Source organism: Salmo trutta, chromosome 4, assembly GCF_901001165.1.
Source record: "Salmo trutta chromosome 4, fSalTru1.1, whole genome shotgun sequence".
Lineage (NCBI taxonomy): Eukaryota > Metazoa > Chordata > Actinopteri > Salmoniformes > Salmonidae > Salmo > Salmo trutta.
The window spans coordinates 66,485,166-66,507,950 of record NC_042960.1 but is presented as its reverse complement, the minus strand read 5'-3'; the positions used below and the strand labels follow the sequence as shown (position 1 = coordinate 66,507,950).

Genomic DNA, 22,785 nt, shown 5'->3' with positions numbered 1-22,785 from the left:
CCTACCACTATACCCTACCAACCACTATACCCTACCAACCACAATACCATACCCTACCAACCACTATACCCTACCACCCACCATACCCTACCAACCACTATACCCTACCAACCACTATACCCTACCAACCACTATACCCTACCAACCACTATACCCTACCTACCACTATACCCTACCAACCACAATACCCTACCAACCACTATACCCTACCAACCACTATACCATACCAACCACTATACCCTACCAACCACTATACCCTACCAACCACCATACCCTACCAACCACTATACCCTACCAACCACTATACCCTACCTACCACTATACCCTACCAACAACTATACCCTACCAACCACTATACCCTACCAACCACTATACCCTACCAACCACTATACCCTACCAACCACTATACTCTACCAACCACTATGCCCTACCAACCACAATACCATACCTTACCAACCACAAAACCATACCCTACCCTACCAACCCCAAAACCATACCCTACCAACCACTATACCCTACCAACCACTATACCCTACCAACCACTATACCCTACCAACCACTATACCCTACCAACCACTATACCCTACCAACAACTATACCCTACCAACCACTATACCCTACCAACCACTATGCCCTACCAACCACTATACCCTACCAACCACTATACCCTACCAACCACTATACCATACCAATCACTATACTCTACCAATCACCATACCCTACCAACCACTATACCCTACCAACCACAATACCATACCCTACCAACCACAATACCATACCTTACCAACCACAATACCATACCTTACCAACCACAATACAATACCCTACCAACCACTATACCCTACCAACCACTATACCAAACCAACCACCCTACCCTACCAACCACTATACCCTACCAACCACTATACCCTACCTACCACTTTACCCTACCAACCACTATACCCTATCTACCAATATACCCTACCAACCACTATACCCTATCTACCACTATACCCTACCAACCACTATACCCTACCTACCAATATACCCTACCAACCACAATACCATACCCTACCAACCACCATACCCTACCAACCACTATACCAAACCAACCACTATACCCTACCTACCACTATACCCTACCAACCACTATACCCTACCAACCACTATACCAAACCAACCACTATACCCTACCATCAACTATACCCTACCAACCACTATACCCTACCAACCACAATACCATACCCTACCAACCACTATACCTTACCAACCACAAAACCATATTCTACCAACCACCATACCCTACCTACCACTATACCCTACCAACCACAATACCCTACCAATCAACTACACCCTATCCTACTAACCACTATACCCTACCAACCACTATACCCTACCTACCACTATACCCTACCAACCACTATACCCTACCTACCACTATACCCTACCTACCACTATACCCTACCAACCACTATACCCTACCAACCACTAAACCCTACCCTACCAACCACTATACCTTACCAACCACAAAACCATACCCTACCAACCACCATACCCTACCTACCACTATACCCTACCAACCACTATACCCTACCTACCACTATACCCTACCTACCACTATACCCTACCTACCACTATACCCTACCTACCACTATACCCTATCTACCACTATACCCTACCTACCACTATACCCTACCTACCACTATACCCTACCAACCACTATACCCTACCTACCACTATACCCTACCTACCACTATACCCTACCAACCACTATACCCTACCAACCACTATATGACTCCTGCCTTCTATAGCCTATAAGATGATAAGAGAGCCAAGCCCTGCTCTCCATGTCTATACCACTTGGTGGGCATCGTCCTGCTCTACCACCCTCACCACTTGTTGGGCATCACCCTGCTCTACCACCCTCACCACTTGTTGGGCATCACCCTGCACTACCACCCTCACCACTTGTTGGGCATCACCCTGCTCTACCACCCTCACCACTTGTTAGGTAGCAACCTGCTCTCCATGTCTATACAACCCTCACCACTTGTTGGGCATCACCCTGCTCTACCACCCTCACCACTTGGTGGGCATCACCCTACTCTACCACCCTCACCACTTGGTGGGCATCACCCTGCTCTACCACCCTCACCACTTTGTGGGCATCACCCTACTCTACCACCCTCAACACTTTGTGGGCATCACCCTACGCTACCACCCTCACCACTTTGTGGGCATCACCCTACTCTACCACCCTCACCACTTGGTGGGCATCACCCTACTCTACCACCCTCACCACTTGGTGGGCATCACCCTACTCTACCACCCTCACCACTTTGTGGGCATCACCCTACTCTACCACCCTCACCACTTGGTGGGCATCACCCTACTCTACCACCCTCACCACTTGGTGGGCATCACCCTACTCTACCACCCTCACCACTTGGTGGGCATCACCCTACTCTACCACCCTCACCACTTTGTGGGCATCACCCTACGCTACCACCCTCGCCACTTGGTGGGCATCACCCTATTCTACCACCCTCGCCACTTGTTGGGCATCACCCTGCTCTACCACCCTCGCCACTTGTTGGGCATCACCCTGCTCTACCACCCTCGCCACTTGTTGGACATCACCCTGCTCTACCACCCTCACCACTTGTTGGACATCACCCTGCTCTCCATGTCTCTACCACCCTCGCCACTTGTTGGGCATCACCCTGCTCTACCACCCTCACCACTTGTTGGGTAGCAACCTGCTCTCCATGTCTCTACCACCTCAGTCTCCAGTCTGGCTTACACACTCATTAGTAGAAGGAGGAGTTTCTCCAGTAGAAGGAGGAGTTTCTCCAGTAGAAGGAGGAGTTTCTCCAGTAGAAGGAGGACAGACCTCGAGTTCTCTGTCACAGATGTTGAGTTGCTATAAAAGAGGAGAATCTCTTAACAGTCCTTCTTCTCAGAATCTTGGACATAATCTTGGTATCACGCGCGTACCTTACTAATTGATTTATCTTTTTTAAGAACGGACCTGAACACTTGGAGCATCATGACAGTAGTGGGCTGCACAAAGTGCATTAAATTCATGCTATTTTTCTTTAACTTTGTTTTCTGGGTGAGTTGAGACTTTTTTTCTTTAAATCTCGTATTTTAAATCATGTTACTTTATATTGATAATTATCGGCATACTTCTTCAATCAGGTGGTTGATTTAAAAAAGTGCATCCCGAATGTTACTTTTGTCTCCTAATAGAACTTAAGTAATACTCCAACTGTTGTGATACCAACCCGTCTATTTCAGATCAGCCACAGAGTATCCCTGAGGTACTGATGAGCTCCTATTCAATAGTGCTTTCATATAGGTATATCCTATGAGACTCTATGACAAACTGTTATATTGTGTGAGGTTCTCTCGTAGGCTAGGCCTATATTTTTCAATGATCCAACTGAAGATTTAACCGTGTGAAAACTGTAGTGGCTCAAAATAGTAAGCCTGTCCTAAAGGAGATACCATACACTTTTCAATAATTCACTTTTCAATTATTCACTTTTCAAATGATTCACTTTTCAATAATTCACTTTTCAAAGAATTCACTTTTCAATAATTCACTTTTCAAATTATTCACTTTTCAATAATTCCCTTTTCAAATGATTCACTTTTCAATAATTCACATTTTAAATTATTCACTTTTCAATAATTCACTTTTCAATAATTCACTTTTCAATAATTCACTTTTCAAATGATTCACTTTTCAATAATTCACTTTTCAAAGAATTCACTTTTCAATAATTCACTTTTCAAAGAATTCACTTTTCAATAATTCACTTTTCAAAGAATTCACTTTTCAATAATTCACTTTTCAAATGATTCACTTTTCAATAATTCCCTACACATAACACATACAATCCAAAAACAATTGAATTGTAGAATTTATAGATTGAGACATAAAAGCCTAGTATTTTACTGTTGCTCACAACAGAAACACGGAGATAGTTTGTGCGTGCGTGCGTGCGTGCGTGCGTGTGTGTTGTGGTAGGGAGCATGCGAGTGTGGCTCTATCCAGTTTTTGCCAGATGTGCCAGGCAAGGCAGCGCAGAGAAATGGGGAGCAGACCTGCGTGGGTTCAAATAGTACTTGGAATCGTTCCGATACTTTCAGCACTTGCTTCAGTCTGCCTGATGAGCCAGGAGGACTGGGTATGCTTTTTTGTGTTGTTGAGCTATTCTATTGGTTCCATTGCACCAAATATTCTCAATCAAACATAGTAAAAGTATTTGAAATGTTTTCAAATACCATTTGAACCCAGGTCTGAGTTGGAAGATTGGGGGAGGGAACTTTTTTTAAATTGACATTTCCTTTGTTCCTACATGCTTCCTTTTTCAAATGAACTGCAGTAGCTAAGATGCTGTGACTCTGATGGTTTGCTCATGTTTAGGCTCAAATTAAGAGTCTCATTCCAAAACTCTATATATCCATTTTCAGAAATGGTATTGTTTTGAAGAATTTAGGAAGTAGATTTGGTATGTTTTTTTCACTATATAATCATCGCATGGGGTTGTTCAATGAACATGAATTGATTTCAAATATATAACTTGATGGTTTAATTTCAGAGAGACAAATAATCATGTTTGCAAAAAAGCTGTATATCTGCCTCACTCTCAGAGAAATAAGTATACTGCTAGGTTTTACAGTCAAATGGAACAATTAACTACATTTTCAATAAAGAACTGTACAAATGATATAAATATATATATATATATATTTTTTTTTTAAATGAATCAATACATTAATATGAGATCCGTATATAAAACATTTCCATTTGACATTTCTAATTTAGCGGATGCTCTTACCCAGAGTGCCTTACAGTTAGTGCATTGATCTTAAGATAGCTAGGTGAGACAACCCCATATCACAGTCAAATATACAGGATACAAACATTCCATTCCAGCTAAATAATCGATATACAGTATAGTGTTTCGCAAAACATTATTATTTAAATTTTAATACACATCTAAAATCTATGAATAAAACATCTGAGAACAGTAATATTTTTACACACACATAAACAACCATAAGCAATCATTTCTGACGAAAAAACGACAATGTGAAAAATTGGTGGATACAGCGTCTTGGATATAACTTCCTCAAATGTAGAATTGCTTGGTAGTATGTAGTCTACGGTCAAAGTAGGTTTACTTGGTAGTATGTAGTCTACGGTCAAAGTAGGTTTACTTGGTAGTGTTGAGGCTAGAGTGGCTTGTTGGTACCCAGTGTGATTCTGCAAGCATTTTTTTCCCTCCACTTGCTTTTTCTTCAACCCTGTTTTAGGGGGAAAAAACTCCTTATCGTTAAAAGTCACACACATCCTGGAACCTAGCTTCTCTGTGATTTACTGTTGTTTTTACTGGTGAGCTGCTAGAATGGCAGTCTCTCTATAACTCTCTTTTCACACTGAGGATTCGTTTTCCTGCTTATTTGGAGAGGACAACAGAGTCTAAAGACACAAGCTAGGTTTTCACCAACACTAACAGATTGAAGAGGGTGACTGTTGTCACAAAGTGCTTTACAATAACCCCCCGGCATAGACCCCAAAGAGCAAGCAGGAGTACAGCGGAGAAGACAAACTAACAGGAAGACTGTGTAAACTGACTCTCACTCTCTCTCTGTCTCTCTCTGTCTCTCTCTCTCTCTTTGTCTCTCTGTCTCTCTCTCTCTCTCTGTCTCTCTCTGTCTCTGTCTCTCTCTGTCTCTGTCTCTCTGTCTCTCTGTCTCTCTGTCTCTGTCTCTGTCTCTCTCTGTCTCTGTCTCTCTGTCTGTCTGTCTCTCTCTCTCTCTCTCTCTCTCTCTTTCTCTCTCTCTCTCTGTCTCTGTCTCTCTCTGACAGTTGGCTGGAGGTGTGATCTTGGGAGTGGCTCTATGGCTTCGTCATGACAACCAGACCAGCAGTCTTCTCATGCAGCAGTTTGAAGATCAGCAGGCTCCCAGCACCTTCTATATCAGTAAGTATCTACAAACCATTTCAATATTGTTGTTGTTTCAATATCTGTGTGTGAACCCTGGAGTGTGTTGGGTTGTGTGTGTGTGTGTGTGTGTGTCGTCCCCCCAGGTCCTGCAGAGTTAAGGTCTACTGAATTATTTCACCCATCACTTACTTCTCTCTCAGCCTCTTCTACCTCGAACCCATAATGTGCACTTAAAAATACACATGGTAATATACAGTACATGGTAAATATACATGGTAAAAACAGTACATGGTAAATATACAGTACATGGTAAATATACATGGTAATATACAGTGCATGGTAAATATACATGGTAAATACACATGGTAATATACAGTACATGGTAAATATACATGGTAAATATACATGGTAATATACAGTACATGGTAAATATACATGGTAAATATACATGGAAATATACAGTGCATGGTAAATATACATGGTAATATACAGTACATGGTAAATATACATGGTAAATATACATGGTAAATATACATGGTAATATACAGTACATGGTAAATATACATGGTAATATACAGTACATGGTAAATATACATGGTAATATACAGTACATGGTAAATATGCATGGTAAATATACATGGTAATATACAGTACATGGTAAATATACATGGTTATATACAGTACATGGTAAATATACATGGAAATATACAGTGCATGGTAAATATACATGGTAAAATACAGTACATGGTAAATATACATGGTAATATATAGTACATGGTAAATATACATGGTAAAAACAGTACATGGAAATATACATGGTAAATATACATGGTAATATATAGTACATGGTAAATATACATGGTAATATATAGTACATGGTAAATATACATGGTGAATATACATGGTAAATATGCATGGTAATATACAGTACATGGTAAATATACATGGTAATATACAGTACATGGTAAATATACATGGTAATATATAGTACATGGTAAATATACATGGTAAAAACAGTACATGGTAAATATACATGGTAATATATAGTACATGGTAAATATACATGGTAAATATGCATGGTAAATATACATGGTAATATACAGTACATGGTAAATATATATGGTAAACATACATGGTAAATGTACATGGTAAATATACATGGTAAATATACATGGTAAATATACATGGTAAATATACATGGTAAAAACAGTACATGGTAAATATACATGGTAATATATAGTACATGGTAAATATACATGGTAAATATGCATGGTAAATATACATGGTAATATACAGTACATGGTAAATATATATGGTAAACATACATGGTAAATATACATGGTAAATATACATGGTAAATATACATGGTAATATACAGTACATGGTAAATATACATGGTAATATACAGTACATGGTAAATATACATGGTAATATATAGTACATGGTAAATATACATGGTAAAAACAGTACATGGTAAATATACATGGTAATATATAGTACATGGTAAATATACATGGTAAATATGCATGGTAAATATACATGGTAATATACAGTACATGGTAAATATATATGGTAAACATACATGGTAAATGTACATGGTAAAAACAGTACATGGTAAATATATATATGGTAAATATACATGGTAATATATAGTACATGATAAATACAGATGGTAAATATACATGATAATATACAGTACATGGTAAATATACATGGTAAATATACAGTACATGGTAAATATACATGGTAATATACAGTACATGGTAAATATACATGGAAATATACATGGTAATATACAGTACATGGTAAATATACATGGTAAATATACAGTACATGGTAAATATGCATGGTAAATATACATGGTAATATACAGTACATGGTAAATATACATGGTAAATATACATGGAAATATACATGGTAAATATACATGGAAATATACATGGTAATATACAGTACATGGTAAACATTAATGATAATATAAAGTACATGGTAAATGTACATGGTAATATAGAGTACATGGTAAGTATACAGTACATGGTAAATATATGGTAAATAAACATGGTAATATACAGTACATGGTAAATATACATGGTAATATATAGTACGTGGTAAATGTACATGGTAATATACAGTACGTGGTAAATGTACATGGTAATATATAGTACGTGGTAAATGTACATGGTCTGAACATTTTCAAAGGTCTGTGTTGGCTTCTTCTATTTTGTTAGTTGTGGTAGTAAAATGTACACTGTACGCCCATTAATTCAAACTTGGGCTTCTCCACTCCCGTACTTACCGCAGCTAAGTGTACAGAGAGGATAAAACTATTTTTATATCAGAGAACAAACCAACCAATCCAGCAGGGCTCACAGATGATTGGAGGGGTACGACGGCAGGGTAGGCCCACCCAAAAGAAACATCAAGAGAGGCTTTCTTCTCTCCTACCCCTCAAACACACGCCCTTGCATAATTCAAATAACCTTGTACATCTGGGCTTGTTATAAATTAGAGTTGAGAGTGGATGTTTTTAGCTTGCCTGGGACACCAAACTGGTGTTTATCTAGGAGAATATATAAATATACACCGACTCCTAGACTCCCTTCCTACCAGACCGACTGAACTAGTTAGTTATTGCTGCAGGGCAGTGTGTCCGAGCTTTCTCAGACTGTATGTCTTGGGGAAGTCATCTGTAATTGTCCTCTGTCTTTTTTGAAGGTGGACTCTGTAGTTGATTCTGTCAGACTAGTGGGTGGAGAAAGGTTTGAAGAAGTGCCACTGATGATTAAAGCCTTGATGTTGACCTGCTATATGTAGTTAAATATATATATATATATTTGATTGGCAGAATAATTTGAATGTGAGGTTATAGCTATCAACTAGTAATCAAATCATTTACACAACATGCATGGTCACCCGCTCCCTCTCTCAGCAGGGTGTGTGTGTGTGTGTGTGTGAGAGAGAGAGAGACAGACTCCGTGAGCATAGCCTTGTTACTGAGAAAGCCTGTCTTCTGCTTATGGCGGCCTATGTGCCCAATGCCCTCAAAATGAGGTGGAACCTGACCTACACTTCCAAACCTCCTGCCAAATGTATGACCACATGAGAGACACACATTTCCCACAGACCCACAAAGAATTTGAAAATAAATCAAACAGTGATAAACTCCCACATCTGTTAGGTGAAATACCACAGTGTGCAGTCATAGCAGAAAGATATGTGTCCCATTGCCATGAGAGAAGGGAAACCGGTGGAGCACAAACAACATTGTAAATATAACCTATATTTATGTGTCTATAGAATAAATGTCTAGATATTTTTAAAACTTTGGTGAGTGCAATGTTATATCTCTAAACATATGTTTCCCATGACAATAAAGTCCTTTGAATGTAATTGAAATTGAGAGAGAGAGAGAGAGAGAGAGAGAGAGAGAGAGAGAGAGAGAGAGAGAGAGAGAGAGAGAGAGAGAGAGAGAGAGACAGAGAGAGAGAGACAGAGAGAGACGGAGAAAAGAGAGAGAGACAGAGAGAGACAGAGAGAGACGGAGAAAAGAGAGAGAGACAGAGAGAGACAGAGAGAGACGGAGAAAAGAGAGAGAGACAGAGAGAGACAGAGAGAGACGGAGAAAAGAGAGAGAGACAGAGAGAGACAGAGAGAGACAGAGAGAGACAGAGAGGGGAGAGAGAGAGGGAAAGAGAGGGGAGGGAGAGAGGGAAAGAGAGAGAGAGCGATAGACAGAGAGAGAAAGAGAGCGAGGGAGAAACCGAGAGAGAAAGAGACAGGGAGACAGAGAGCAAGAGAGAGAGAGACACACACACACACAGAGAGATACAGGTGAAGTCAGAGGTTTACATACACCTTAGCCAAATACATTTAAACTCAGTTTTTCACAATTCCTGATGTTTAATCCTAGTAAAAAAATCCCTGTTTTAGGTCAGTTAGGATCACCACTTTATTTTAAGAATGTGAAATGTCAGAATAATAGTAGAGAGAATGATTTGTTTCAGCTTTTATTTCTTTCATCATATTCCCAGTGGGTCAGAAGTTTACATACACTCAATTAGTATTTGGTAGCATTGCCTTTAAATTGTTTAACTTGGGTCAAACGTTTCGGGTAGCCTTCCACAAGCTTCCCACAATAAGTTGGGTGAATTTTGGCCCATTCCTCCTGACAGAGCTGGTGTAACTGAGTCAGGTTTGTAGGCCTCCTTGCTCGCACACACCTTTTTAGTTCTGCCCACAAATTTTCTATAGGATTGAGGTCAGGGCTTTGTGATGGGCACTCCAATACCTTGACTTTTTGGCCTTAAGCCATTTTGCCACAACTTTGGAAGTATGCTTGAGGTTATTGTCCATTTGGAAGACCCATTTGCGACCAAGCTTTACCTTCATGACTAATGTCTTGAGATGTTGCTTCAATATATCCACATAATTTTCCTCCCTCATGAAGCCATCTATTTTGTGAAGTGCACCAGTCCCTCCCTGTGCTTCACGGTTGGGATGGTGTTCTTCGGCTTGCAAGCCTCCCCCTTTTTCCTCCAAACATAACGATGGTCATTATGGCATGGCCAAACAGTTCTATTTTTGTTTCATCAGACCAGAGGACATTTCTCCAAAAGTACGATCTTTGTCCCCATGTGCAGTTGCAAACCGTAGTCTGGCTTTTTTATGGTGGTTTTGGAGCAGTGGCTTCTTCCTTGCTGAGCGGCCTTTCAAGTTATGTTGATATAGGACTCGTTTTACTGTGGATATAGATACTTTTGTACTTGTTTCCTCCAGCATCTTCACAAGGTCCTTTGCTGTTGTTCTGGGATTGATTTGCACTTTTCGCACCAAAGTACGTTCATCTATAGGAGACAGAACGAGTCTCCTTCCTGAGCGGTATGACGGCTGCATGGTCCCATGGTGTTTATACTTGCGTACTATTGTTTGTACAGATGAACGTGGCACCTTCAGGCATTTGGAAATTGCTCCCAAGGATGAACCAGACTTGTGGAGGTCTACAATATTTTTTTCTGAAGTCTTGGCTGATTTCTTTTGATTTTCCCATGATGTCAAGCAAAGAGGCACTGAGTTTGAAGGTAGGCCTTGAAATACATCCACAGGTACACCTCCATTTGACTCAAATTATGTCAATTAGCCAACCAGAAGCTTCTAAAGCCATAACATACTTTTCTGGAATTTCCCAAGCTGTTTAAAGGCACAGTCAACTTAGTGAATGTAAACTTCTGACCTACTGGAATTGTGATACAGTGAATTATAAGTGAAATAATCTGCCTGTAAACAATTGTTGGAAAAATTACCTCTGTCATGCACAAAGTAGACGTCCTAACCGACTTGCCAAAACTATAGTTTGTTAACAAGAAATTTGTGGAGTGGTTGAAAAACAAGTTTTAATGACTCCAACCTAAGTGTATGTAACCTTCCGACTTCAACTGTATATATATATATATATATATATATATATATATATATATATATATATAGAGAGAGAGAGAGAGAGAGAGAGAGAGAGAGAGAGGAGAGAGAGAGAGAGAGAGAGAGAGAGAGAGAGAGAGAGAGAGAGAGAGAGAGAGAGAGAGAGAGAGAGAGAGAGAGAGAGAGAGAGAGAGAGAGAGAGAGAAGAAGCAAATAGAATGTAATGTAATGACGAAGAACCTCATCAGACAAAAATGCAGGAATGTGTCACCATACAAGGCTGTCATTTTCCTTCCTGTCACCCATGCCTATATACACCTAGTGTGCAAAAAAATAGGGACACCTTCCTAATATTAACATGTGTATGCGACCAATAACATAGCTTTCACCTGGATTCACCTGGTCAGTCTATTTTCATGGAAACAACAGGCATTCCTATTGTTTTGTACACTCAGTGTAGGGCCTGTCCCCACGCCCTGTCAGAGGTTAATGGGTGTTGTCATAGTGATGCTCCTTGTCTGGCTCTCAAATGGCACCCTAGTCCCTATGTAGTGCACTACTTTTAACCAGAGCCCTATGGGGGATAGGGTGCACTACTTTTGACCAGAGCCCTATGGGGGATAGGGTGCACTACTTTTGACCAGAGCCCTATGGGGGATAGGGTGCACTACTTTTAACCAGAGCCCTATGGGGGATAGGGTGCACTACTTTTAACCAGAGCCCTATGGGGGATAGGGTGCACTACTTTTGACCAGAGCCCTATGGGAAATAGGGTGCACTACTTTTAACCAGAGCCCTATGGGGGATAGGGTGCACTACTTTTAACCAGAGCCCTATGGGGAATAGGGTGCACTACTTTTGACCAGGGTCCATAAGGTGCTGTAAAGGAAAGAGGGTGCCATTTGCGACGTACACCTTTATTGCATAGCTGAGTCACTGGTCCCTGGTAGCACACTGCTCTCCACTACAAAAACATTACTACCTGGAAGAGAGAGAGGGTCTTAGGGTCACTGGGAGGGTGGTGAGAGAGAGATGGAGAGATGGGGGAGAGAGAGAGACACACAGAAAGAGAGAGCGACACAGAGAGAGGAGACACAGAGAGAGAGAGAGACAGAGAGACACACAGAAAGAGAGAGCGACACAGAGAGAGAGAGAGACAGAGAGAGAGAGAGAGAGAGAGAGAGAGAGAGAGAGAGAGAGAGAGAGAGAGAGAGAGTCTACCTCTTTAGACTGCTCTGTCAGGGTGGATTCGAAGTTGCCTCAGTTTGTGTGTGTGTGTGTGTGTGTGTGTGTGTGTGTGTGTGTGTGTGTGTGTGTGTGTGTGTGTGTGTGTGTGTGTGTGTGTGTGTGTGTGTGTGTGTGTGTGTGTGTGTGTCCAGGGAAAAGAGAATCAACACTCCAGTGTCTCAGGAAGGCGGTACAGTGAAGCTACACACTCTGACTGGTGTGTGTAAGTTACCCTGCGGTGAAGGAAGTCAGGTGCTCCTGTTTCCTGGAGTTAGACGGTGCTGGAGGTCAGAGGTTAAAGTTCACTGAGGAAAGTTGTGTTTGTAGGGTTTCATACCGGTAACCAGTGTCGACAGAAGAAACCGTTAGATCCATCTGTATTTTTCTACAGAATTATGTCCGATTGTTTTCGCTGGTATTATGTGCTTTAAATAGCATGTCCAGTTTGAAAGGAAATACCAGGATTACTGGGAAGGCCTTGCAAATTGGTAGATTTTCCTGGAAATATTTAACTCTATCGTTTCTGGGGAGAGGGGAGGGAGGCATGTCCTGCCTGGGTCTGCGTGCGCGTGAGTGTGCGTGCGTGCGCACGTGTGTGTGTGTGCGTGCGTGTGTGTGTGCGTGTGTGTGTGCGTGTGTGTGTGCGTGCGCGTGAGTGCGTGCGTACTAACTCCTCCCTTTCAGTCAGGATGGATGTGGGAAGTTGATGTCTTCCTGTTCCAGTTACAGGATGTTACAGGATGTTACAGGATGATACAGGATGTTACAGGATGTTACAGGATGATACAGGATGTTACAGGATGATACAGGATGTTACAGGATGTTACAGGATGATACAGGATGTTACAGGATGATACAGGATGTTACAGGATGATACAGGATGTTACAGGATGATACAGGATGATACAGGATGTTACAGGATGTTACAGGATGATACAGGATGTTACAGGATGTTATAGGATGTTACAGGATGTTACAGGATGATACAGGATGTTACAGGATGTTACAGGATGATACAGGATGATACAGGATGATACAGGATGTTACAGGATGTTACAGGATGATACAGGATGTTACAGGATGATACAGGATGTTACAGGATGATACAGGATGATACAGGATGTTACAGGATGTTACAGGATGATACAGGATGTTACAGGATGTTACAGGATGCCCGCTCTGTCTCAGATGGCGTATCACTGGACAGGGAGCACATCAGGAAAAGACCATGAACTCCATTACAATAGTTGGGTTTTGTGGAGGTTGACTACCATCTGGTGGTGTACACTCACATACAGTTTCCATATCTCACAAACTTGTCTAAACTCTTCACTCCTCTCCTCTCCTCTCCTCTCCTCTCCTCTCCTCTCCTCTCCTCTCCTCTCCTCTCCTCTCCTCTCCTCTCCCTCTCCTCTTCTCTAGGTGTGTACATCCTGATAGCTGTGGGAGCTGTGATGATGTTTGTAGGGTTCCTTGGTTGCTACGGTGCCATCCAGGAATCTCAGTGTCTCCTTGGAACGGTGAGTGAGTGACCACTAGAGTGCAGCAGGACACTGCAAATATGTCAGGGCATCCCTCTAAAGCCCTATTCACATGGGACTAGTATTACTACAGAGCGTTGGTTATGTAATTATTACCCCTTTCTATCAGTCTGTCCTGCAAGCTTGGCAAGTGTTCTCAGCATTTCGGAAGGCCAGCACACCATAAGGGATGAGAACCCCTGTTCCATAATCCTGTTTTACAGTCACAAACATTTTCTTCAGCCAGCCTGTGTTCAATCCTGCTGGGTGCATGATGTACAAAGTTGGGGCACATGATGCATAGCATGAGTAGTGGTGAAGCTGGAAGACTGATCGAGGTCCGGTCATCCGGCCTGCTGAAGCAGGTGGTAACAGAGGTCCGGTCATCCGGCCTGCTGAAGCAGCTGGTAACAGAGGTCCGGTCATCCGGCCTGCTGAAGCAGCTGGTAACAGAGGTCCGGTCATCCGGCCTGCTGAAGCAGGTGGTAACAGAGGTCCGGTCATCCGGCCTGGGGGCTGTTTACACTGTTTACCAGCTGGTACTATGCCTTCGGGAGGTCTTGGGGCTGTTTACACCGTTAACCAGCTGGTACTCTGCCTTAGGGGAGGTCTTGGGGCTGTTTACACTGTTTACCAGCTGGTACTATGCCTTCTGGGAGGTCTTGGGGCTGTTTACACTGTTAACCAGCTGGTTGTCTGCCTTGGGGGAGGTCTGGGGGCTGTTTACACTGTTAACCAGCTGGTTCTCGCCCTTGGGGGAGGTCTTGGGGCTGTTTATATTGTTAACCAGCTGGTTCTCTGCCCATCTCTTTGTTAATGAAGTATAGTTTGAGGATTGAGTTGCCCATCGCAGACTCTTCACCACTCATGTAGCTCAGTTGGTATTGCAGGGCGCTTGAAATGACAGGGTTGTGTGATTGTTGCCAGTGGACCAGTTATGATATTTATGGTTTTTTTTACAAGCATTTCGCTACACCCGCAATAACATCTGTGTCACGACTCCCGCCGAAGTCGGCTCCTCTCCTTGTTCGGTTGGCGTTCGGCGGTCGATATCACCGGTCTTCTAGCCATCGCCGCTCCACCTTTCATTTTCCATTTGTTTTGTCTTGTTTTCCCGCACACCTGGTTTAAATCCCCTCATTACTCTACGTGTATATTACCCTCTGTTCCCCCCATGTCTGTGTGTATAATTGTTCGTTACGTGTCACGTGTGACGCTTCATGCTGGTTTTTCGCCGGGTCTTGTTTGGAACCCGTGGTATTGTATGCTGTACATTATTTGTGTGACGAGTGCGCTATTCGCTTTTGCCCTTGGCGGGATTGTCGTTACGCAGTTGCGTCCGACTGTTTTTCTTCTGCCAAATAAAGTGTTCCTGTTCACTCATCTCTGCTCTCCTGCACCTGACTTCAGTTAACCAGTTGCGCACACTCTTGACAATCTGCTAAACATGTGTATGTGACAAATAAAATGTGATTTGATTGGTACATGGGGCCTTCACAGGGGGGTATTGTGCTCTGTCTTGGAGGAGGGAGATCTGGAGTTGTGTTTTTATATCCAGCTGGTACTTTTTAAGCATGACATCTGAGGGCTGAATGGTGATGTGAGGTTCTCTCTCTCTCTCTGCCCATCGCTCAGTAACAAGCCCTCCAGCTCACTCTCTCAAGTTACATTTTGGCCCTCAGTAAAGTAGAATAATGTAAAGCCCTGAGATTACATTTATACCTAATTATAAAATGTTGGCAAATGAACCTTATTATTTTTCTTTCTCTTTCAGTTCTTTTTCATGTTGGTGTGCCTGTTCGCCTGTGAGGTGGCTGCTGGGATCTGGGGATTCAGTAACCGAGACACAGTAAGACACTAGATCACACCCTAACTCACACAGTAAGACACCAGATCACACCCTAACTCACACAGTAAGACACCAGATCACACACTAACTCACACAGTAAGACACCAGATCACACCCTAACTCACACAGTAAGACACCAGATCACACCCTAACTCACACAGTAAGACACTAGATCACACCCTAACTCACACAGTAAGACACTAGATCACACCCTAACTCACACAGCTACCAACCCACACCCCCATCCACACACACAGACCCCCATCCACACACACACAGACCCCCATCCACACACACACAGAGACCCCCATACACACACACACAGAGACCCCCATCCACACACACACACACACACACACACACAGAGACCCCCATCCACACACACACAGAGACCCCCATCCACACACACACAGAGACCCCATCCACACACACACACAGAGACCCCCATCCACACACACACACAGAGACCCCCATCCACACACACACAGAGACCCCCATCCACACACACAGAGACCCCCATCCACACACACACAAAGACCCCCATCCACACACACACACAGAGACCCCCATCCACACACACACACAGAGACCTCCATCCACACACACACACAGAGACCCCCATCCACACACACACACACACAGAGACCCCCATCCACACACACACACAGAGACCCCCATCCACACACACACACAGAAACCCCCATCCACACACACAGAGACCCTCATCCACACACAGACCCCCATCCACACACACACAGAGACCCCCATCCACACACACACAGACCCTCATCCACACACAGACCCTCATCCACACACACAGAGACCCCCATCCACACACACAGAGAACCCCATCCACACACACACACAGACATTGTACAAACTCCTAACTACAGTCTTCTGTTCCAGATCTCCAAGGAGATGATCAACTTTTACGATGCGGCGTACATCAAGTCAGTGGACGTCGTAGACTCTCCCAGCAAAACAGCTGCTATCAAAGTCCTGGAGGTGTTCCACGAGACGGTACGTCATCACGCTCACCATCATCCAGGAAGTCTGTTCAATTCTTATAGTAGTAATCTAGTCATGTGATCATATAGCAGTAGTTTGTTGTTGAAATATATATATATTTATTTAACTAGGCAAGTCAGTTAAGAACAAATTCTTATTTACAATGAAGGCCAGGGAACAGTGGGTTAACTGCCTTGTTCAGGGGCAGAACGACAGATTTGTACTTTGTCAGCTCGGGGGTTCGAACTTGCAACCTTTCGGTTACTGGCCCAACACTCTAACCACTAGGCTACCCTGCCGCCCCATTGATGAGGGAAATAGATGCTGTTAAAGTTGCGTCAATTCAACTCCGGTATCAGAACAAAATAGTCAGCACATAGTAACTTCTGATTTATTTGTACTTTAATTAATGCAAACACGTGTGTGGTAAATGTGTGGTTCGTATACATACGGTCTCGCTGTTATACCTCGCAGGGCAAACAGAGAAGAGAGCGACACATCCTATTGTTCTCGCTTTTATACTCTGACAGAGATAGTTCCCGCTCAATGCTGGCCTGTCAGAGGGAGGAGGAGCGTGGTTTAAACTTGCTCCTCCTATCGTCGGCGTGCAGGCTGGTCCCAGCCTAGTGACGCACTTCCTGTCGCCGGGTGTCGTTCTTCCTGTCTTCAGCAGTTGATTTATCCGTAGTTTGTATACTTAATATTGTAGCATAGCTTCCCCAGTATATTATATAGGTTATGCAAACAAATATCCAGTTCAACCCTAACAATGCACAGCTGATTTACAGAGTTATTTCAGTGGTTTTTAATGTTTGTTTCAATACCTCTATGAAATGTGTTCTCCTAGTAGTTGTTGATAGTTGTTGTGTGATGGTTCGGTAGCACATGACGGGAGGGCTGGGGGGGGGGGGGAGAAAAATGTCCAATCAATGAATCGATCAATCAAGAAATGGCTGATGGGTTGTCTCTGCCTGTGTTTTCATTAGCTGGACTGCTGTGGTAAAGGAGATGACTCCCCCTTATTCGGACAAGTAACCGGAGCCCTGTGTCCCAAGAAGAGCCTGGAAGATGCCCTGTTGAAACCTTCGGTACAGTACACCAGTGGTGGTCGGTGCCGTTTAAGATGGAGGACAATAACGTATTTAATGAGCATGGTCTTATTTCTATTACAGCATATTGGTTGACTGTCATTCACACCCCCCTCCAAAAAAAACAAACATTTCCAAGCCAAACCTTCATTACATAAACACTAACCACTACAGACAGCCTACTGTACATTGTTGTCACCATATTAGCTAACGCCATAGTCGACATAGCTACTAGAACTAACACGTTAGTAAACCCGATGGCATTTATACATTTATAAAACTAGAAGTTTACCTTTACTTGAAAGAGTTCCAGTGTTGGATAGCCAGCTAGCTAACATAGCATCCCTCTCTGTTTGAGCCGGGGATTTGAGTAGGCTAAACTAGCCAGTTGCAGTCACTTAGCGAAGTAAGTAAAAGTGAAAGAAATACGACAAAATCTCTCTCTCTCGCTTCTCCTTCATTTTTAAAGAAATGAATTTGTTCAAAACTGTTCAACTATCTCTCTTTGAGTCAACTATCACCACATTTTTTTTGCACTGCAGTGCTAGCTAGCTGTAGCTTATGTTTTCAGTAATAGATGAATTCTCTGATCCTTTGATTGGGTGGACAACATGTCAGTTCATGCTGCAAGAGCTCTGATAGGTTGGAGGACATCCTCCAGAAGTTGTCATAATTACTGTGTAAGTCTATGGAAGGGGGTGAGAACCATGAGCCTCCTAGGTTTTGTATTAACGTCAATGTACCTTAAATCTTTATTTTTTATGTAATTCACTGAGGAGGATCTGTAATGGTCTGGGTGTAGCTGGTGCAGAGGAGTCAGGCGCAGGACAGCAGAGATGAGTAATAAAAGTAACTTTAATCAAAATTACTAAGTACATGTAGTAATACCAAGCCCACACAAAAGGACCGAAATACATAAAACAAACACGCACAAAAACCATGGGGAAAACAGAGGGTTAAATAATGAACATGTAATTGGGGAATTCAAACCAGGTGTGTAAAACAAAGACAAAACAAATGGAAAATGAAAAGTGGATCGGCGATGGCTAGATGGCCGGTGACGTCGACCCGCCGAACGCCGCCCGAACAAGGAGAGGGACCGACTTCGGCAGAAGTTGTGACAGGATCTTCTCCTTCCTCCCTTGAGGAGCCTCCACTGCAGTACACACACACACATCCATGTAAAATCACATGACAAAATCACATGTGAAAAAACATGTTTTTACCTGGGATTTTTATCATGTGTGGGGTTTTTTCTCGCCAATACTATTAAATGTTCACATGAGGCAGACAGGTGTTTTTCTGCTTTTGTAATGGGCTGGATTAGAACCTGGGACTCCAACGGCCCCCCACTGGAGAATCCAACGTCTTGACCATTAGACCAAGAGGGCCAACACTCATTTTGAAGTCGCAAGCAGGGCTATCTCATCACGTGACCATGAGCAACCACGATCGACTCATTCATCACGTGACCATGAGCAACAATCACTGACTCATGTCCGCTACACTTTCACATGTGTATTTTCACATTTTAATGTCAATTCAGGCTGTCAAACGATTACTTTTTTTTTAATCGAATTTATCGCAGGATTTTCTGTGATTAATCACACATTCATAATTTGCTCAAATTGAGCTGTAATTTAAGATTTTTTTATACAGCTAAATTACCTTTTTAGGGAATGGCAGTACAGAATTTGCAATTCCATATGTGTAAACATTGCTACTGCAATATTGCCAACACCACCTTTTCACGTGAGGAGAATAACACAATGTATTATATGAATGAATGCTTTACACAGCACAGTAGTATGCAGGAGGAACAAAACAGCAGTTTAAATGAAGGTCCTGATACCCCCTGGCTCTGCGTTCCCTTTCCCACCTAGAACTGTCATCTGAAACTGAAAGATCTGTTCTCTGAGAAGCTCTACCTGATTGGTCTAGTTGCCCTGGCGGTCGCCGTCATCATGGTGAGTAGCGTTACCGTGGAGACGAGCCTGGACCAGCTGTTGGATTTCTTTGTTGATGTTGATTTTCATTCTAGATCTTTGAGATGATCTTCACCATGGTTCTCTGCTGTGGGATCCGCAACGCCACCCCAGTGTACTAGAACCACGGAACCCTACTAGAACCACGGAACCCTACTAGAACCACGGAACCATAGAACCAGAGAACCACAGTGGAGGGGCTCAAACGTACACAAATCCTCTACAGATCGAAGTCAACGAAGGGGATTGAAAATGTTACGTGTTGTAGTTCCTGGTTACTTCTTTTTATATTGCAGAAGTATGTACATTTCTATCAGTATTATAAATAGAGACTAGATTTTATTACAGTATTTTCTATGTTTTAACAATACTCCTAATAAGCATTTCACTACACCCGCAATAACATCTGCTAAATATTGGTATGTGACCAATAAAATTTGATTTGACTGTTTGAGTCTGTCGATGACCAACAGATATTCAGCATCTCTCTAATGCTAAACCTTTTACTACTTTCTTGTTTTCTTTGAGCCTTTTGTATGTTTTCGTGAAGTACTTCTCCAAGGTTTTGTATGTTTTCGTGAAGTACTTCTCCAAGGTTTTGTATGTTTTCGTGAAGTACTTCTCCAAGGTTTTGTATGTTTTCGCGAAGTACTTCAAGGTTGAAGAGTTCAGTGGTCTTTTTGTATGGTGTATAAACTGTACACAATCATTGTGTGAGTCCAAAATGGCACCCTGTTCCCTTTGTAGTGCACTACTTTCACCTCAAGGTCCATAGGGCTTCAGTAAAAGGTAGTGCACTACTTTTCACCTCAAGGTCCATAGGGCTTCAGTAAAAGGTAGTGCACTACTTTTCACCTCAAGGTCCATAGGGCTTCAGTAAAAAGTTGTGCACTACATTGTGAATTGCCATTTGGGACTAACCCACAGATATGGTGACAAACAGTGCTTTAGTTGGGACAGTGCTGACTGGTACAGAGTACCAGCATCTCACATTTCCTACAGCTTGAGTACAGTACCGGCACGTCTTATAGAATGTTAACTCTAATATACAGTACACACCTACTCATTCAAGGGTTTTTATTTATTTTTACTGTTTTCTACATTCGAATCCCCGAGCTGACAAGGTATAAATCTGTCGTTCTGCCCCTGAACAAGGAAGTTAACCCACTGTTCCTAGGCCGTCATTGAAAATAAGAATTTGTTCTTAACTGACTTGCCTAGTTAAATAAAGGTAAAATAAATAAAACTGAAGACATTAAAAACTATGAAATAACACATAACAACACAGCTGGTAGAGAGAATGCCAAGAGTGTGTAAAGCTGTTATTAAGGCAAAGGGTGGCAACTTTGAAGAATCTCAAAAATAAAATATATTTGGATTTGTTTAACACTTTTTTGGTTACTACATGATTCCATATGTGCTATTTCATAGTTTTGATGTCTTCACTATTATTCTATAATGTAGAAAAATAGTTAAAATGATGAAAAACTTTGGAATGAGTTGGTGTGTCCAAACTTTTGACGGGTATATATATATATACACCGCACAGAACCTTTTCTTATTCAACTTCAAGCACTGCCTGCCTACGAACCACTAATAAAATAGCACCCTATTCCCTATATAGTGCACTACTTTTGACCATAGTTATATGGGGCCCTGGTCAAAAGTAGTGCACTATATACGGAATATGGTGCCAGCCTGTCCTTCCCCCCTCCAAGATAATGGCGCTAACAGGAATGGCCATGTATAGTAAAGCTATATGGATCTAATTCATAATGAACCACAACTAAATTGTGCAAATTTACACTTCTTATAAAAAAACGTGTCTTTTTCTCTATATATTTGTTGTGGTTTGAAGTTTGTTATTTCACTCTTGACCACCAGAGGGCAGAATCATATTGATGGCACTGCTGGTGCTTCTTGCATGTTCTCTGCCCTTACGGTGACCACGAATTTAATTAACTTTCGATCTTTCTACCATTCAGATCAGAGTAATGAGTAAAGATCATTTAAAGTATGTAATACGTGTCTAATTAAGCAATAAGGGCCGATGGGGTATGGCATATGGCCAATATACCACGGCTAAAGGCTGTTCTTACGCGCGATGCAATGCTGGGTGCCTGGACACAGCCCTTAGCCGTGGTATATTGGCCATATATCACAACCCCCCCCGAGGTGCCTTTTTGCTGTTATAAACTGGTTACCAATGTAATTAGAGCAGTGAATAGAAATGTGTTGTCATTCAGGGCTCAAACCACCCAGTTTATAATATTCAACATACCACGTATTTTAGAACAATTTCCAAGGCCAACCAACATAACTACAAAGTGTGTCACTGCCCTACCAAGCAAAAAGGATCACTGCCCTACCAAGCAAAAAGGATCACTGCCCTACCAAGCAAAAAGGGTCACTGCCCTACCAAGCAAAAAGGGTCACTGCCCTACCAAGCAAAAAGGGTCACTGCCCTACCAAGCAAGAAGGCAGTAACTGCTCATTTGGTAAAAAATTTAGTTAATGTCATTTCTTTTGCTACATTAATCATGTGGACAAATATCCTGACTCTATTGTATTGTGTTCAGGAGAAAATGGGGGTCATGTTAGCAGTAACTGCATAAAGTTACTGTGAAACCAAGGTAAATAAAGGCTATTTTTCTCAGTTCCACACTATGAGCAGTTACTGCCGTTTGCTTGGTAGAGCAGCATAGTTTGTCATTTAATAATCACATGTTTGATTCATCTCTCAGATTTGTT

General features: G+C 42.2%; 1 protein-coding gene across 4 annotated transcripts; it reads left to right on the top strand.

The window, feature by feature from the left end:
• Positions 1 to 2,899: 2,899 nt before the first annotated feature.
• Positions 2,900 to 21,872, top strand: LOC115192915 (CD81 antigen). 4 transcript variants are annotated; one of them, XR_003878013.1, is made up of 9 exons: positions 2,900 to 3,094; positions 5,864 to 5,978; positions 14,007 to 14,104; positions 15,879 to 15,953; positions 16,860 to 16,973; positions 17,948 to 18,049; positions 19,933 to 20,016; positions 20,091 to 20,629; positions 20,663 to 21,872. XR_003878013.1 is itself a non-coding variant. In XM_029751865.1 (8 exons), the coding sequence occupies exons 1-8, from the start codon at positions 3,029 to 3,031 to the stop codon at positions 20,154 to 20,156; spliced, it is 720 nt and encodes a 239-aa protein (XP_029607725.1). In that variant the 5' UTR covers positions 2,900 to 3,028; the 3' UTR covers positions 20,157 to 21,872. The 4 variants fall into 4 exon arrangements, 1 of the variants encoding a protein (XP_029607725.1); XR_003878012.1 differs by having other exon boundaries at positions 20,091 to 20,777; positions 20,824 to 21,872; XR_003878011.1 differs by having other exon boundaries at positions 20,091 to 20,801; positions 20,849 to 21,872.
• The last annotated feature ends 913 nt before the right edge of the window (positions 21,873 to 22,785 follow it).